The sequence below is a fragment of the Leucoraja erinacea genome, chromosome 8 (assembly GCF_028641065.1).
Source record: "Leucoraja erinacea ecotype New England chromosome 8, Leri_hhj_1, whole genome shotgun sequence".
In the NCBI taxonomy this organism is placed as follows: domain Eukaryota; kingdom Metazoa; phylum Chordata; class Chondrichthyes; order Rajiformes; family Rajidae; genus Leucoraja; species Leucoraja erinaceus.
The window spans coordinates 73444151-73463558 of record NC_073384.1 but is presented as its reverse complement, the minus strand read 5'-3'; the positions used below and the strand labels follow the sequence as shown (position 1 = coordinate 73463558).

Genomic DNA, 19408 nt, shown 5'->3' with positions numbered 1-19408 from the left:
CAAGGATGCACACCATCCGGGCCACACATCCATCTCCCCACCACCTTCAGGTAGAAGGTACAGGAGCCTGAAGACTGCAACGACCAGGTTCAGGAATAGCTACTTCCCCATAGCCATCAGGCTATTAAACTCGGCTCGGACAAACTCTGAACATTAATAGCCCATAGGCTGTTTATTTGCACTTTATCAGTTTATTTATTCATGTGTGCATATATTTATACAATGGTATATGGACACACTGATCTGTTCTGTATTCATGCCTACTATGTTCTGGTGTGCTAAAGCAAAGCAAGAATTTCATGGGACACAAGACAATAAACTCTCTTGAACTCGATCTGGAAGCACTCTTCACTGAGAAAAAAGCTTGGCGACAGGGACAAAACGAAGGGGTAAATATGTAAAAGTAATTATACGCAGACATGGCAAAGGACCAACAACAAAGGGTAAAAATAGCAGCATTAGATTGTGCACAGGAGGAACAAAGAAATGTGTGGTATGAATGGTGGTGGCTGCGTCGTCTACCTCCCCGCCAATGGACAGAGCCAACATTAACTGGGGAAGTTAGACAATGAGATGTATCGAGATGGATATGATGAAGATTATGGACTGTCCCCACCTTTGGACATAAATGTAAAGAAATGAGTTACAGTCAATGCAGCCTCGATTCGGACAGTAGTCAGAACGACAGGGGGACAAATTATCAGTATGATCGGCAATATGGGCAACCGGGATGTGATATGTGTGTGAATATGTATGGAAGTCAGCATTTTGCATGTGGTGTGGCACCTTGCTAGTTAATTTTGATTTGTATGAAAAGGTGTGGAAAAAGTAAGTGCAAAGATTGTTCATTTGTTTTCCTTATTCTGTTCTGGGAGAATGTTAAATTGATCCATTTGTCCAGATGGAATAGGATGGGACAATGATTCCATGTGAAATATATTGATTTATTTATTCTTTATTTTTTTTTTTCAATTAGAAGTACAGTAAATTACAGTAATACACATTGCATATATCTTATTACATTTGTTGTACCACTTCGCTTTTCGAGCTTTAAAAAAGGTAGAAATAAAAGAAGTAAGGAAAGTGAGCAAGAATTGTGAAGGTGCAGGAATGTGTTGGGAGAAGAAAGCCCCTTAGGGAAGAAGTTAGAGAAGGAAAGAAAGAAAATAGACCCTAGAAAGAAAAGGAAAAAAAGGAAAAACAATCGCTCTATTATAACACAAAACTCCGCAAAAAAGGATATACCAACCGTGTTTTTTTTTAATTTTTATTTTATACCCCCCGTTACCAGATCCTGGTACCATTTATATTTTAAATTACTATTGCACCATATGCTTGTAATAGTTCCATAAATGCAGACCACGTCTTTTGGAAGTGGTCTGCTTTGCTTGCTAGGAGGAGTCTCATCTCTTCCAGGAGTAGTGTTTCGAACATGTTTGAAATCCACATTTTTATTGTTGGTATTGGAGCATTTTTTCCAAAATTTGAGTATATACTTTTTCCCCATTATTAGCCCGTAATTTAGTAAGTTCTTTTGAAACATGTTTAATTCGGGGTTACCTTCCGATATTCCAAAAATGATCCATTCTGCTTTTGGTAAGTTTTATTTTAATTAATTTTGTGAAGATTTCAAATATTTCGTTCCAGAATTTTTGGATTTTGATACAAAAAACAAAAGAGTGCGCTATGGTAGCTTCTTGTGACTGACATTTATCACAAATGGGTGCGACATTGGGGAAAAGTTCATTTATTTTAGTTTTTGAATAATATAGTCTATGTAATGTTTTAAATTGTATTAGAGTATGTCGTACGTTGATCGAGCATTTATGCACATATAGTAAGTGTTTATCCCAGCTCTCTTTTGAAATTTTTATAGCTAGTTCTTGTTCCCAGTCTCTTCTAATACCATCGGTTGTAGGTATTTCTATATTTAAAATAATGTTGTATAAGTATAATATTAGATTTGCTGATTCAGCCTTTATCTTCATGGCTTCATCCAATAAGTCTGGGGACATGTTATGATAGTCTTTTGTGTATTTTTTCAGATAGTCACGGATTTGAAGATATTTAAAATATTGATTATTTTTCAAATTATATTTCAGTTGCAATTGTTGAAATGATAATAATTTTCCTAATTCATACAAGTCTCCGAGCATTTTGATTCCCATTCTTTCCCATTGTGTAAATGATTTATCTATAATTGAAGGTTTAAACAATGGGTTATTGACTATTGGCATTAAAAGAGATAGATTTCTTAATTTTAGATTCTGTTTTATTTGTTTCCAAGTTCTAATTGTGTCATGTATCATTGGATTTTTATTATAATTTTTGTTATTCAGATTCATTGGTGAGAGGAGAGTCGCTCCTGTATTACACAGAGAGCAGTCCTCTCTCTCCATTACAATCCAGTCCACCTGTTGGGCAGAATTGTCCAGCAGGTGAATCATATTTTTAATATTTACTGCACAATTATAGTACATAAAGTTAGGGAGCGCTAGACCACCCATCTCTTTTGGTTTACTAAGGTGTGCTCTTTGTATTCTGTGGGATTTATAATCCCATATAAAATTTGTAATGTCTGAGTCTAGTTTTTTTTGAAAACCTTTTTTGGAAGATATATAGGTATTGATTGAAATAAATATAGGATTTGTGGTAAAGAGATTATTTTTATAGCATTTATTCGACCTATGAAAGACATCGGGAGGGTTTTCCAGAATTTGATTAGATTATTTTGTTTCTTAAGTAAGGGGCTATAATTGGCGTTAAACATAGCGTGATAATTTCTAGTGAATTCTATTCCTAATATTTAAATTTTTCAGTGGCTATTTTAAAGGGGAATTTCAAGAAATGTGTTGAGTCTTTCGGTTTTATCGACATAATTTCACTTTTGTTCCAGTTTATTCTGTATTCGGAGAAAGATCAAAAATCCTCAATTAGATTTAATATGTTTGGTATACTGATTTGGGGTTTTGTGATATACAGTAGTACATCGTCTGCATATAAGGATATTTTGTTATTTGAGTATTTTGTATTATAACCGTAAATATCCGGGTGTGTTCTGATTTTTTCAGCTAAAGGTTCAATTACCAGAGCAAATAACAGCGGTGATAATGAACATCCTTGTCTATTGCCCCTTGATAATTGGAATTTTGTAGATAGTATATTATTAGTTAATATTCTAGCCGTGGGTTTGTTATATAATAATTTTATCCATGCGATGAAGTTCTCTCCCATTTGAAAATTTTGCAATACTTTAATCATATAATCCCATTCTACTTGATCAAATGCTTTTTCTGCGTTCAATGAACTGATAGATAACTCTTGTTCTTGAGGTTTGTGAGAGTGCGTTATGTTAAGCAGACGCCTCAGGTTATTAAATGAGTGTCTCTTAGGTATAAATCCCGTTTAATCCTCATTTATTAATTTAGTAACATATTGACTTAGTCTTCTAGCTAGTGTTTTCGCTAATATTTTTTGATCCGTATTTAACAAAGCAATAGCTCTATATGAGCCTGGTTCTTCTATATCTTTATCTTTTTAAGTATTAATGTGATCATTGATTCTGCTAGTGTTTCAGGTAAGATTTGTTCTTTAAAAGCGTGTGTATACATTTTCTGTAGACGTGGTGTAACTATGCGGTAAAAACATTTATAAAATTCATTACTGAATCCGTCTGGTCCTGGTGATTTTCCATTCTTAAATGTGTTTATTGTGTCTTCTATTTCCTTAGATGTAATTTGTGCTCCCAGTTCCTCTTGTTCCTTCAGTTCTAGTTTTGGAAGGTTACAATTGTCCAAAAATTCTGAAACTTTATTATTGTCTATTAGCGTTTTTGATATGTATAAATTCTTGTAAAATTGAGCAAACCTTTTATTGATATCATTAGGTAGTGTTAATAATTCCCCTCTATCTGATTTAATCTTTAAAATTGCATGATCTTTTTCCCGTTTTTACAGTTGGCGTGCCAAAGGTTTATGGGGTTTATCCCCAAATTCAAAATGTTCTTGTTTTGTAATTTGGAATAATCTTATAACATTCTCTGACAATAATTTATTTAGCTTAAATTTCAGTATTAAAATTTTATTATGTTTATCCATAGTTGGATCTTTAGCATTATCTATATCTAGTTGTCTGATTTGTTCTTCTAATTGTCTTTGTTCATTCTTATTCTTTTTGTTTTGAAAAGCTTGATACGAGATAATGACTCCTCTAATAAATGTTTTGAAGGATTCCCATAGTAAAGTGGGCGATATATCTGGTGTATCGTTTGTCTCAAAAAATAGGTCCATCTGTTTGTTTAGATATATACTCCCTTGTGGGTCTGAGAATTTGCGAGTTAAACCTCCAGAACGATTTGTTGTAGACATTCCTTCTAATTTTAAAACAAAAGTTAGCGGGGAGTGATCTGAAATCGTATTGGTGTGATGTTTAGGGTACATAGTATAAGGGATTAGTTTTGTATCCACTAGGAAGTAGTCTATACGTGTTGTTTTGTGTACCATTGAATAAAACGAGTATTCCCTTCCAGTCGGATTCGCGATCCTCCAGACGTCTGCTATATTTGTATTTTTTATATATGTACTTAAGAGTTCACTAGTTTTAGATTTCATATTACCTCTTTGTTTTTGCATCGATTTATCTAAGTACGGATCCAAAACACAGTTGAAGTCTCCTCCAATTATAACATTTTGGTAGTTAAATTCTGCGATTGTATTCAGGATTTTATGAAAAATTTGAGGATTATCAAAATTGGGCGCATATATGCTTACCAAAGTGATTGGCGTAGCATGGATCTCTCCTGTAACTATAAGATATCTCCCTTCCTTATCTGATATAATGTTCTTTGATTTGAATGGTATTCCTTTGCGAATAATAATTGCGGTGCCTCTGGATTTCGAAGTATATGAGGAGTGAAATGTTTGGCCTATCCAATTCACCCTCAATCTCATCTGATTTTGATGTTTAAGGTGCGTTTCTTGTAGAAAAGTAATGTCCGTGTTATATGATTTCAACTGAGCTAGTATCTTGCCCCTTTTAATTGGTTCATTAATACCCCTTATATTCCAGCTACACAGTGTGATTCCTCCCATTTTCTTTTGTTTATCATCTTGCATTTTCTCTGATTTTAATACCCTTATTTATTACGGTGCATCCATACCTCAGGACTCTGGATATTTGGGGGGGCGTTTATATTACTAACTTCCTTGGTAGATCCCTTTTGCGATTGTCCTTGAAAAAAAAAAAAAACACATAGTAGTGACATGTTGTGATAAAAAAAAAAATTGAAGAAGTAAATTTACAGTGTCTGGAGTATTTGACACTGTAGTGCGTGTCCCACCCGTCTGTGGAATTCGACATCTATTCGACTTCCGAAGTTGATGTTGTACAATTAGCTCCGCTCCCTTTATTACTCTAAGCCCAGGAGGACGGTACCATTTCAAAATCAATTATATTTCACCCAATTACACTATATATATATATATATATATATATATATATATATATTTCATTCAGACTTATCAGATCTGTGTTCAGCTACTGTGAAATGTATTTATCTAACACTTTCATCTACTAATTATTTATAATTAGTTATACCTTTGATAATAGTAAGCTGTTAGCTGTAAGGGTTAACCAGAAACAGGCTCCTGGAATTATGCCAGGTGCCCGAGTCTCCTCCCTTCCCCACACAAACTACATAACACTTAAACATTCAGTATTATCTACTTTAATTCTAAAATGTGTTATCTCTATATACGAGCTAGTTAGTCTTTTTAGCACATTATTACATTTTGCCCATTATATAGTTCAGGTTAGTTTCCATTTATATTTCTATATTAGTATTGTTAATTATTGTTAATTCTCTATATTTTGTAAAGCTGTTTTAAGATCTTAAACCGCCATTTGTCCTTGTGATGTTTTCCACATTCGGCTCTGCTGTTCGTCTCTGCGTTGCTTATCAGTCTTTCCTTCATTTTGAACAAAGAATGTCCTTGAGTTGAATTCCAAAGCGTCCAAAGGAGATAAGGTGTCTAGACCAGCGCATGTTCTTCCATTTTAAACTTTTAGAGAATGGCGTTTCTTCCCATATCTTCGGGTGTTCTCTGTGAAGTAGTAAAAGGAAAGAATTTGTCCATATCGTTCTGCTGTCTTGATTAATCTTCTGTTTCTGCCACAATCTCTTGGGCATATTTATAAGATGCGTACGAATTAGTGAAAGTTTTCTCTTTTCCCTTGAAAGTAATGCGCATCCTGGCCGGATAAAAAACGCCACATCTGACATCTTTAACTCCATGGAGAATCTGTCTTGTCTGTGCAAACTTTCTTCTCTTTTGCACGATCTCATAGGGATAATCCCGGAGGAGTTTGATAGAGTCCAACTCATGACGTTTCCAAACGTCATCTTCACTCCGTATTTGATTTTTTTCATCAGCTCTTCAAGTGCTGAAATGTCCCGAAGTTTGACTATGATCTGTCGTGGGTGGACTGGATCTGCTTGTGACCTTGGCTTAAATCTAGGTATTCGATGTGCCACTTCAATTTCCGGTTCCACAGGTAAATTGAGTACATGTTTGATGGCAGTGAACTCATGGGCATTGTTTTCCCCTGCTCCTTCAGTTACTCCCAGTATTCGTAAATTTTGGCGTCTTGAGCGAGCTTCGAGATCAAGACATTTATCTGAGACTTTCGCCAGTTGACTCTTGAGGCTGTCTAGTTCTAGCTTCATTCCCTGCATATCTTCAGCCATTTGATCAACAATTGTTTCCATGTCGTTCATTGCAGTTACATGTGAAGACACAATTACATGCACAGCCTCAAACTTCTTCTTAGATTCTTCTTCCGCTTTATTAATTCTCCCCGTTAGCTCTTCTTGCACATCCTCAATTTGTTTTTGTATAATGCCAATGCAGTCAATAACTTTTTGATTACCAGCATTGATGTTCGACATATTTTCCATCAATTTAACATTAATATTTTCCATCATTTCAAATAGACCCGGATTCCACACTGGCCATGTTGAATCCAAAATAAAGTGTTAAAGCTCTTTCTCACGGGGCGACTTGACGCAAGATGTAACCAGAGTGAAGTGGTCGTGGTCTAACACGATATCACACGATATAACGGGGGGTAGATAAAGAGTTCCCACAGCACTCGGGATTTCTGTTATTTGTGCGAGTGACTTGTCCATCTCCCGAACTTTCCCATTAAATCTTGAATGAACATTGTGAACTGTGAAGTGTCACGTGGCACAAATGATGTCACTTTTTTTTTCACACACTATAAATATCCTCCCTTGGTTGAATTGGCTCATTTGGAGACATGCCTGTACTAATGCCGTGACTTTACTGCAGGAAGATGCCACATTACTTAGACGATGTTAGTTGCGCCCAAGTTTAAATGTGTCTATCTTCGGTAAAAACCAGCATCCGCAGTTCCTTCCTGCATAATGGATCTCAGCGTCAATCTCTGACTCCCGTTGGCAGGCCATTCGGCCCACAGCCCGCCCAGCGATGACTAACCCATGTCACAGGGGGATGCTGTGAAGGCGGAATTAGACAGAGCTTGATTAATGTTACGGTTGGGGAATGGGCCATAATATGGCCAGGGAAACGCTGTTATTCGTGACGCCCTTTCCCAGCTGTTCTCAATCGCACCCCTGGCCACACAAAAATTTATACTTTAAGAAGGAATACACGGAACATTTAAACTCAGAATGCTTCTAACAGAGTGAGCCATGTGCACACTTTGATCATTCTCCCTGTATTTGCATTTGACAAAATAGTCGGAAAAAAATGTTTAAAAGTGTTCATACCTTTTGCTATGCCTAATTGGCCCTTACCTCTGCGAAAATAGTCTGATATTCGTAGGTGAAATGTCACCAACAATAATTGATTCTATTATTAATTGACTAGTAATTGACTCTATTAGCGGAAAGATGCAATTCCGATCTAATATTATCAATGCCTCTGTCTTTGGAAGCAACACCAGCAATTTATTAAATCTGACTACATGTGGCACAGTGGTAGAGTTGCTGCCTCACAGCCCCAGAGACCAGGGTTCGATTCTGACCATGGGAGAGAGATAGAGAGTGTAAGTTACCTAAGTCAGATCTGGGAAGAAAAACATAAAAAGCTGGAGTAAGTCAGTGGGTCAGGCAGCATCTCTGGAGAAAAAGGAGTTCCCACGGTAACTGCAAGAGTTATTACGGATATCGCACTGGCCACTACGTTCATATAATGTTGCAATGCTCAACCACAGGTGTACAAGTCACTCTTGGAGAAATTCAAGCTTGCTTGAATTTTCTCCCGAGTCACCAAGTTACACGATTACCTGTCGTTACCTGTCGTTAGCGCCACGGTGGTCCACAGTGGTCCACGGTGGTCCACGAATGCCGTACTGTTATTGCACGAGGTTCCCACGATGTTAAACTCTGGTTAACTCTTGCATCAAGTCGCCCTGTGAGAAAGGCCTATTAGAAATGTGAGTGTCAATATTTTGGAATATCAAAAGGAAATTGGCATTTGGGTAAATTCTGATTAGTATACACTTGTACTAGGAATTTGAAACAGTTATTTTGAGAGATAGATTGGAATAATTGGGGAATAATCTTAAACATTGCTTTTCATAATAACAATGTATATCTGAAGGTTTTAAAGATATTGCTCAAGTTACAGATGACTGATTTTGAGTTTATGAATTATTTTGTAAAAGCTTGTTTTGATGTCATCACAATGTTTGTCTTGTAAAATGAAGCAGCGCAGTCAGGATTCCTGTCTCCAGAAAAGCAAATGTGTAAGTGTTTTATCTTTAGCTTTAGAGATACAGCACAGAAACAGGCCCTTCTGCCCACGGAGTGCGCGCTGACCAGAGATCCCCGCACATTAATACTACCCTACACACACTAGGGACAATTTCCAACTTTACCAAACCAATGAACCTCCAAACCCGTATGTCTTTGTAGTGTGAGAGAAAACCGGAGCTCCCAGCGAACATTGGCGGGTCCAGGCAGCGGGCAATCGACGGCAGCACAGTGGTCGCCTGCCTGCCCCTTTTCCGGGGTTACGCCCGTGCCCGCGTGTCCCTGGAGAGGGAACATGCGGAGTCCACGGGGACTGTGGAGGCCTTCCGTGAACGCTTGTCACCGCGGGAGGTCGAATGTATTGTTGATAAAAATGTTAATATTTTAATTTGATAACTTTGTTTGTAAAATGCCAATGTAGGCATTCTTTGATCGTGTTACAACTTTGTATTTTTGTTTGTTCTGAATAAAAGCATTTTGTATGGGTAAAAAAAAGAGCATTCGATGGCGCTGTTACTGTCTGCCTCCGTCCACAGTCTGGTTGTCTTTTTGTTTTTTTTGTTATGTATTTATTTATTTATTTTTTTCCAGCATTTTATGTGGGGGGAAGCGGGTATGGTAAGGGGGGAAATGTCCTTCAGTCACTTCCTGACGAGGATGCGGCTATTATCCGAGTCGCATCATCGCCCCCTCCCCTCCCCCTCTCGCGGCCTACTAACTGGATTGGCGCAGCCATTCCTGCCGGACCAGACCAGAGCTTCAGCAGCGGCGGTGAGGCGCTGGAAACATCACGGAGTGGGCGAGTCCTTACCTGGGATCGCCGCTTGGAGCTTCGGAGTGTTGGGCCGCTGCTCCAACATCGCGGAGCTGTGGGTGTGGAGCTCCCAACGCGGGCGGCGCTGACTTCAACATCGTGGAGTCCCGGGACCCTTTGCCGGGGGTCGCCAGCGCGAATCTCCGCCCACCGCGGCCTGTGGACATCGGGAGCCGCGGACTCCGGTGGAAGGTGGTCAATTCAGAGATCCAGGCCGCTGAGGATGTTCTCCCTTTCGACGTCGGGGTTCCATCGTTCCCGGTGAGAGGGTCTGAACATCGGGCCGCCCGTAGCGGCGACTAGGTGGTGCTCAGGAGGCCCCAATCATTGGTGAACATTGGGGAACATCAGTGAGGAGGTTGACTGGACTTTAGTTCCTTCCCTCACAGTGTGGGGCCGCTGTGGGGATGTTGTGTTGTGGAATACTGTGTTCTGTGTTTTTCTATTATTTGTATGACTCAGGGAAAAATAATTTTGTTGTCTCTTAATTGAAGACAATGATAATAAATTAAATCAAATCAAAACCCACACATGTCGCAGGGAGAATGTACCAACTCTGTACAGACTATACCTGTAGTCTGGATCGAACCCGAATCCCGGGTGCTGTTAGCGCTGTGAGGCAGCAATGCAACTGCTGCGCTACTGTGTCGCACAAGTGCTTGAAGTTCAGCATCTGTCTGGTAAAATTCAAATGTGGGTCCACGCTGTATTCTGGTGGTCAATTACCTCAGATCCTATCTCACAAAAGGGGGATTTAATGAAAATCTCTAGGGAAGGTAAACAGTCGAGAGAGAGAAAACGAGAGATTGCAGGGAGAAATAAATTTGGGCATTTGCAAAAATCCCACAAACGCTGACCTGTTTCCCCGCCTTGGGATTCCCAAAGTGGAATACATTCTTCCATTTTCACTGTGACAATGAGAGAGGGTTCCTTAAGCAGTAGTAACACAAATCGTGAAGTTGAGAGCAACCCCAGCTGTAGAGATAGGGTTAATACATGTCAGCTGATGACAGAATGAGTTATCAACCTGCCGACGATGTGAAAACCAGAGGAGCAGAGGTTTATAACGGAAAAGGGAAAATTTATCGGGTACATCTGATAGTTAGTAAAACGATTGCATGAGTTTAAGAATGAGTTCATTGATTGGTGGAGAATCAAAGATTGGGAAAGGAGAAAGTAAGTTTGAAGTTAAAATGTCTTCACCCCAGTGGGTGGGACCACATAGTATTATAGTGGCAGCAGAAACATGTGCCCTAGTGGACAGAGAAACATAGAAAATAGGTGCAGGAGGAGGCCATTCGGCCCTTCGAACCAGCACCGCCATTCATTGTGATCATGGCTGATCGTCCCCAATCAATAGCCTGTGCGTGCCTTCTCCCCATATCCCTTGACTCCACTAGCCCCTAGAGCTCTATCTAAATCTCTCTTAAATCCATCCAGTGACTTGGCCTCCACTGCCCTCTGTGGCAGGGAATTCCATAAATTCACAACTCTCGGGTGAACATTTTTTTCTCACCTCAGTCTGAAATGACCTCCCCTTTATTCTAAGACTGTGGCCCCTGGTTCTGGACTTGGACAAAACACATACACTCACACTCACACACACACACATACACTCATACACACACACACATACGCACTCACACACTGACTCACACACACACACACACATATGCACTCACACATACACACTCACACACTGACTCACACACCATATATATGACAGTAAACTTTCTTGAATCTACCTACAGGGCTGAGCACGGCCTCTCCACTGTGGGGCTTCCGCAGTCAGCGGCACTTCCTCTGCACTTACTGGAAATTATGCAATCTGCGCAACCTTTGCTCTCACAGAAAATTACGCAATCAGCACGACCTGTCCACTTAGCAGAAGTCACAAAATGAGCGGAACTTTTGGACTAAACACAGTCGGACTAAATAAAGCATTTATTCCTTCCAAACACAGTCGGCCATAATCAAACATTTATTCCTACCAAACACAGTCGGCACTAATAAAGCATTTATTCCTTCCAATCACAGTCGGACATAATAAAGCATTATTCCATTCAAACACAGTCGAACCTAATAAAGCATTGCAGTTTCAAGCACAGGCAGGGCAACAGGCAAAACAACTCATGGCATTGTCATTTCATTTCCAATTAAGCAATGCACTTTCAAGCACAGGCAGGCAGCAGACCAAGCAACCCACGGCATTGTCGTTAAGGGCTAACAAATCATTTATTGCAAGTACATTGCAAACTCACAGTTCAGTTGATTCACAGCTTAGAATGACAGTTGCGGCCTCTCCCTCGCGATCTTGCAGAGTGACTGACTCACATCCAGGCATCTGGGGTTTTATAGTCCTATAAAGTAGCGTTTTTTCTAAAATCAATGTACAGCGCAGACAGGAAGTGGTCAAGATGAGACGTTTAATTATATAGATGTTATGGGTGGCCCAGTAATGCAGCTGGTAGAGCTGTTGCCTCCCCCTGCCAGAGAACCGGGTTCAATCCTGACCTCGGGGGCTGTCTGTGTGGAGTTTGCATGGTCTCCCTGTGACTGAGTGGGTTTTCTCCTGGTGCTCCAGTTTCCTCCCACATCCCAAAGACATGCGGGTTTGTAGGTTAATTGGCCTCTAGAAAAGTTGCCCCAATATGTAAGAAGTGAATGAGGAATCGGTGATGGGTGGTTGGCTTGGACTCAGTGAGCTGAAGGGTAGGTTTCCTTGTTGTGTCTCTAAAAAGGAAGTTGGGGGCGTGCAAGAGGCCAACTGGAGGAGCACAGAATGTCGTGGGTCTTCAAAGGTGGGGAGGAATGACATGGTGAAGACAAGGAAACTGAGAACTGAGTTGTTGCTGACCTGGGAGCCGATGTAGGATAGCAAGCATAGAGTACGATGGACATGAGTTGCTGCGGGCAGATGTGGCTCGACAGCCTGGGAAGGCAGTCCATCTAGGAGAGGGAAAACTCTGATTTAAAACCTCCACTGCCTTGTGGCCATATCCAGTCATGGAAAAGGCTCCAGGAGTAAACCTCAAGAAAATCCGGAGTGGGAGCCCCTAAGGCAGTTTGTTGTTGTCTACAACCTCGACCTGGCAGCTCCTGCGACGGCACTGGTGCCAAACTGTAACGGCCCTGCTGTTCCTTTGGATCGATCAGCGACGTGGAGAGGGGGGACGTACTCCATGGGCACCAGCCTGTCCTCCATATGGCATCGCCCAGGCTTGCATCCGACCAGGATGCATCACCCATGGTCAGGCATGACCGAGAGGGGCCTACTCCAGTAATGGAAGAATACATGGGATGAACGATAGGACACTAACCAGAAAAGCATTGGAGTGGTAAAATCCAAAGTTAACAAGGAATTCAACAACAGATAAAATGAAGACACTGAAGGCAATTTGCATGGGTGGTATGGTGGCGTAGCGGTGGAGCTGCTGCCTAACAGCGCCAGAGACCCGCGTTCAATCCCAACTACGGGTGCTGTCTGTAGAGTTTGTACGTTCTCCCCATGACCTGCGTGGGTTTTCTCCGAGATCTTTGGTTTCCTCCCACACTCCAAAGACGTGCAGGTTTGTAGGTCAATTGACTTGGTATAAAATGTAAAATTGTCCCTGGTGTGTGGTAGGATGATGTTAATGTCCGGGGATCGTTGGTCAGTGCAGACTCGGTGGGCCGAAAGGCTAGTTTCCGCGCTGTATCTCTAAACTAAACTAATCTATACTAAGCAGGTCAGTGTATCACTGTCAGGTCATAGCTTATCAAATCCATATACAAAGCATTGATGTGTAGGAAGGAACTACAGATGCTGGTTTAAATCGACGATAGACACAAAATGGTGGAGTAACTCAGCGGGACAGGCAGCATCTCTGGAGAGAAGAAATAGGTGACGTTTCGGGTCGAGACCCTTCTTCAGACTGATCTGAAGAATTAATCTCTGCTCCTTTTTTTGTCAATAGATGTGTGGCAAATAAGTAAGTAAGTAACTAAGTTTATTGGCCAAGTATTCAAATACAAGGAATTTGCATTGGTGCTCCGCCCACTAGTAACGTCATGACATCCGGTGACAGTTACAAATGACTCCGAAAACACTAAACATTAATAATAATAAAACATTAATGATAAAACACCATTGATCAAGCATGTGAACCAACAAAATACCAGATCAAAGGGAGACTTTTTGGCTGTTGAGTAGAGCAACTACTCGTGGATAAAAACTGTTTTGATGTCAGCTGAAGCAGCTTTGACAGTCCGGAGTTGCATTCCAGAGGGAAGTGATTCAAAGAGTTTGTGACCAGGGTGAGAGTGGTTAGAGATAATCTTACCTGCTCGCTCAAATGTACGGCAGGTTGGGTCGCGAAAAGTGACAACATTTCAGCACGCGAAAAACGCCAAAAATTCAGCATGCGAAAAGCGACAAAAATTCAGCATGCGAAAAGCGACGGAAATTCAGCTCTGCCGTACATTTTGTAGTTGAAGGAGTTTTCTCTAAACATATTTTCATTTGGCAATCACATGTGAAAAAATTATCTGTATCCACTACGCTTACATTTATGATTAAAAAAAATAGAATGAATTTTTCTTCTCTCAAGAGATGCTGCCTGTTCCGCGGAGTTACTCCAGCATTTTGTGTCTAAAATAGAATGAATAGCAGACTTCAGCAGCACATGTATTATCGGTCAGAATGCCCTACAAAAAACAAATGCCAAACAGGGCCTTTGATGATATTTTTGAAGAACCAAAATGAACTAGTGTTGACATACAAGTTTGACATACAGCTTGCCTGCTGAATTCTCAATCACAACATTGGCAGCCTTTTCTCTACTTACATTTCTGTGGTTGATAAAACTCTGGAGTGGAACATTGAGCCTCTCAAACTCCAATAGAACTTGGCCCATTATACCTGTATGGTGTTTACCTACTTTGTTTCCTGAATACGGCTACCTGAAAAAAGCTATAAACTTCAGTTTTTAAAAATGCTGTTGACATAGTCACAGCAGCTTTGTGCAAAGAATTCCTGTCATCATACGCTATCTGTAATTTTAAGATTACAATTAATGGAACCCTTGTTCTGAACTCTAACAGCAGGAAAAGTAGCGTCTTTCAATCTGCCATATTTTAGCCCATAATCATCATAAGCTCCTTAATGATGTAAACTGTAATCTTCAGTACTTTAGGGAATGTAAGATATGTTTATGCATCTGGCCCCAATTTAATCCCTTTAGTTTTCTGTTTCATTCTAGTAATTCTGCACTTCACTCAACAGCTGATATATCTATCCTGAAGTGTATTGTCCAGAATTGAACCTGCTAGTCCAGGTGCAGTATGATTATAAAACTGTTGAATAATACTCATTTTTCTCTCTCATTCCCCCAACCGATGCTCCATGGAATAAAAGCTAACATGACATTCCATGTTAGCTTTCATTCTGACACAAAGGTTAATTTAAAATTATTTTGTCATATCTATTTTTAGCACCAATGGGGGTCAAGGAAAGAGCGTTCACGTCGCGGCCCTGTTTCCACCAATCTTTCCACCACCAGGCACAAGAAGCACAAGAAGCACAAGACAGACACCATGCGGATGCCGAGAAGTGTGTTCAGCTCTGGCTGAACAAATTCTAATCTTGTGTGTGGACTCGACAAGAAGAAGCACCAATGGACCATTAAATCAAAATCAACATTATTTACATTTCTTCATCTGAAGTAAATGACCTGATACTTTCCCACATTGCACTCCACCAGCCAGAGTTTTGCATTAGTATTTGTCGTCTTTTGAATCTCCAGGGTGAGGGCATTGTTGGGCATGCGTCAACCCCCCTCTTCTGGAGACTTGTACATCATGAATCTAGCAAACATGCTCCACCTTGTTAATCTTGGTATCTCCAGTGGTACAGAAGTGGGCTTGGCTGATGTTATGGTGTAAGAACAGGGTAGCTCTTATAGCTGCACCATATACAGCAACAACAAGAGCACCTTGCATCTGATGCAGAGGTTCCGGTCTGCCATCAATAAGGAGTGCTTTACCCATAGTCTAAATATCTGCAGATCCTTGTTTACCTGCTTCAGCCAATCTTTCTACACACCTTGGATTTTTCTCCCTGTCCCGCTGAGTTACTACAGCATTTTGTGTTTAACTTCAGGTAGTCTTAATGGTGTAGGGAGAAAATGAGATTTGAGCCATTTACCAAAGAATGTCTTCCTTCAGTTTACTCTGTACCCCCTCTACTCCTCCCCCCCCCCCCCCCCCCACCCCTCTCTTGACCAACTCAAACTGCTCACATATGTCATCACTCTGCTGACCCTGTAGTTCAGTTTAGTTTATTGTTCAAGGGTTACTTGAACAGTCAACCCCATCCCTCCTCCAGCCTAGTTCTCCAACCAGTCTGACTGGCCTCGTAATTACATTTTATCTCTGTATGCTTCGTTGTCCCCTTCTCCTAGCTAACAATAATCTATTTCACATTTTCCTTGAGCCTTTGTCCACTTTGATGTCTAATTTTCAACTCCTTACCTCTGTGTCTCCCTCCCCCCTGACTCTCAGTCTGAAGAAGAGTCTTCACCCATTCCTTCGCTCCAGAGATGCTGCCTGTCCCGCTGAGTTACTCCAGTTACTCCAATAAATACAATGCAGAAAGGAGAGAAATCACAGCTAAAGGATTTGTTAGGGAATCTGACAAAGCTTTGGAGGTGGTTTGGTCTCAAGATTTACATTGAGATCTGTCCTACTTTTAAAAAAAAGTCAAGTTTGATACATGATTGTGAGCATTCCATGTCATTTCAAACACCAGCTGTGTTTTAGGGAATTAGGGAATCATGGACTATTGATTTGAAGTTATGCTCCAAGTTTCTGAAACATATAAGATTATTAAGGGATTGGACACGCTAGAGGCAGGAAACGTGTACCCGATGTTGGGGGAGTCCAGAACCAGGGGCCATAGTTTAAGAATAAGAGTTAGGCCATTTAGAACAGAGATGAGGAAAACCTTGTGAATCTGTGCAATTTTCTGCCTCACAAGGCAGTGGAGGCCGGTTCTCTGGATGCTTTCAAGAGAGTGTTAGATAGAGCTCTTGGGGCTAGCGGAGTCAGGGGATATGGGGAGAAGGCAGGAACAGGGTACTGATTGTGGATGATCAGCCATAATCACATTGAATGGCTGGCTCGAAGGGCCGAATGGTCTACTCCTGCACCTATTTCCTATGTTTCTATGTAATAAAGGCTAATCTATCCATTTGGCTCCCTAATTTCATGTTTGTTTTCTAGTTCTGCACAAAATTTGAGAGTCTTCAATTTACAACAGAAGTCTTTAATGCTTTACCCAATGCTGGCAGCAAGACAACTCAAAATGACTACACACACACACACACTACAGACTGGAAAAAACTATATACAAAACATCTCCCTTTGTCCTGTGCAGCGCTACCTGCTGCATGAGAGGAGCAACGGGTCCTCCCACCAAACATCACACCTAACCTTTGTGTCAGCAAGTCATTGCACAATTACAAAGAGTTTTATTTCTTATTTTTAGCACCAAGAATGAAAAAGTTGATCAGCAGTTGTGCACACTTTCAACGTCCACCCCTCTGATAGACAATGCACCGACTACTAGTACCAAAGATCCTGGCTGGAGCTGGTGCTAGTGATTGTGTAGTGCCAGTGTCAGTGCCAGTGTCAGTGTCAGTGTCAGTGCCAGTGCCAGTGCCAATGCTTGTGCTTGTGTTAGTGCCAGTGCTTGTGTTAGTGCCAGTGCCAGTGCCAGTGCTTGTGTTAGTGCCAGTGCTAGTGCCAGTGTCAGTGCCAGTGCCTGTGCCTGTGCTAGTGCCAGTGCCAATGCTTGTGCTTGTGTTAGTGCCAGTGCCAGTGCCAATGCTTGTGCTTGTGTTAGTGCCAGTGTTAGTGCCAGTGCTTGTGTTAGTGCTAGTGCCGGTGCCAGTGTTAGTGCCAGTGCTTGTGTTAGTGCCAGTGCCAGTGCCTGTGTTAGTGCTGGTGCCGGTGCCAGTGCTTGTGTTAGTGCCAGTGTTTGTGTTAGTGCCAGCGCCAGTGCTAGTGCCAGTGCCAGTGCTTGTGTTAGTGCCAGTGCCTGTGCTAGTGCCAGTGCCAGTGCTTGTGTTAGTGCCAGTGTTTGTGTTAGTGCCAGTGCTTGTGTTAGTGCCAGTGTTTGTGTTAGTGCCAGTGCTTGTGTTAGTGCCAGTGCTTGTGTTAGTGCCAGTGCCAGTGCTTGTGTTAGTGCCAGTGTTTGTGTTAGTGCCAGTGCTTGTGTTAGTGCCGGTGCTTGTGTCAGTGCCAGTGCTTGTGTCAGTGCCAGTGCCAGTGCTTGTGTTAGTGCCAGTGCCAGTGCCAGTGCTTGTGTTAGTGCCAGTGCTTGTGTTAGTGCCAGTGCTTGTGTTAGTGCCAGTGCCAGTGCTTGTGTTAGTGCCAGTGTTTGTGTTAGTGCCAGTGCTTGTGCTAGTGCCAGTGCTTGTGCTTGTGCCAGTGCTTGTGTTTGTGTTAGTGCCAGTGCTTGTGTTAGTGCCAGTGCTTGTGTTAGTGCCAGTGCTAGTGCCAGTGCCAGCGCCAGTGCTTGTGTTAGTGCCTGTGCCAGCGCCAGTGCTAGTGCCAGTGCCAGTGCCAGTGCCAGTGCTAGTGCCAGTGCCTGTGCTAGTGCCAGTGCCTGTGCTAGTGCCAGTGCCAGTGCCTGTGCTAGTGCTAGTGCCAGTGCCTGTGCTAGTGCCAGTGCCAGTGCCTGTGCTAGTGCTAGTGCCTGTGCCAGCGCCAGTGCCAGTGCCTGTGCTAGTGCCAGTGCCAGTGCCTGTGCTAGTGCTAGTGCCTGTGCTAGTGCTAGTGCCAGTGCCTGTGCTAGTGCTAGTGCCTGTGCGAGTGCTAGTGCTAGTGCCAGTGCTAGTGCTAGTGCTAGTGCTTGTGCTAGTGCCTGTGCCAGTGCTAGTGCCAGTGCCAGTGCCAGTGCCTGTGCTAGTGCCAGTGCCAGTGCTTGTGTTAGTGCCAGTGCCGGTGCCAGTGCCGGTGCTGCACGGCTGCCAGTGCAAGCCCGTCCCCTACAGCGGCACATCCCGCCCACGGGCGCTGTGAATGGTTCTTGTTGCAAGAAGCCGTGGCTGTGAATGGGCAGCGAAAGTGACGATCAGTGGTGTTGATGTCCGCGGCGGGTAAGATGGCAGCGGGCTTGCAGTGTGTGCGCGCATGTTTGTTTGGAGGGGGTTAGTTTGGATTCGGCAGCTGCAGCTCCATTGCCGTCTCGTCCTCCTTCCCTCCCTCCCTCCCTCCTTCCCTCTCTCCCTCTCTCCCTCTCTCCTTCCCTCCCTCCCTCCCTCCTTCCCTCCCTCTCCTCCCTCCCTCCTTCCTCCCTCTCCTCTCCCTCCTTCTCCCTCTCTCCCTCTCTCCTTCCCTCCCTCCCTCCCTCCTTCCCTCCCTCCCTCTCTCCTTCCCTCTCTCTCTCTCTCTCTCTCCCTCTCTCCCTCTCTCCTTCCCTCCCTCCCTCCCTCCCTCGCTCCCGCCTTCCCTCCCTCCTTCCTTCCTTCCCTCCATCCCTCCCTCCCGTGCGGAGCTGCGGAGCCCCGGCGGGGAGTGAGAGGAGCGACCGCCGGTCTCCCTGTCCTGTCCTCCCCTGCCCTGCCCGGCCGGGAATAGGGTCGTGGTGGGGAAGTGCGGGCACTTGATCAAGGACCCTGCAAGAGGGGGGATTTATAAATGGGGCAGAGCAGATTGAGGAGATCAGGAATGTTGTGTTGCAATGAAACCCGAGGGGTAGAACTGCTGCACAAGTGGGTCTGGGGTCATTGAGATGAAGGGACTGGGGTCATTGA

At 42.7% G+C, this 19408-nt stretch overlaps 2 protein-coding genes across 2 annotated transcripts in view; both read left to right on the top strand.

Annotated features, from left to right (window-relative positions):
• The first annotated feature begins 419 nt into the window (after nucleotides 1-419).
• Nucleotides 420-18674, top strand: LOC129699891 (pneumococcal serine-rich repeat protein-like). Its single transcript, XM_055640030.1, has 3 exons — nucleotides 420-493; nucleotides 18100-18458; nucleotides 18586-18674. Exons 1-3 carry the CDS (start codon nucleotides 420-422, stop codon nucleotides 18672-18674), a joined length of 522 nt encoding a protein of 173 aa, XP_055496005.1.
• LOC129699849 (dimethyladenosine transferase 1, mitochondrial-like) overlaps nucleotides 18636-19408 on the top strand; it is a 47973-nt gene continuing 47200 nt past the window's right edge. The window contains 1 exon segment of the mRNA XM_055639984.1: nucleotides 18636-18751. The gene's annotated coding sequence lies outside the window, so the exon portion shown is untranslated.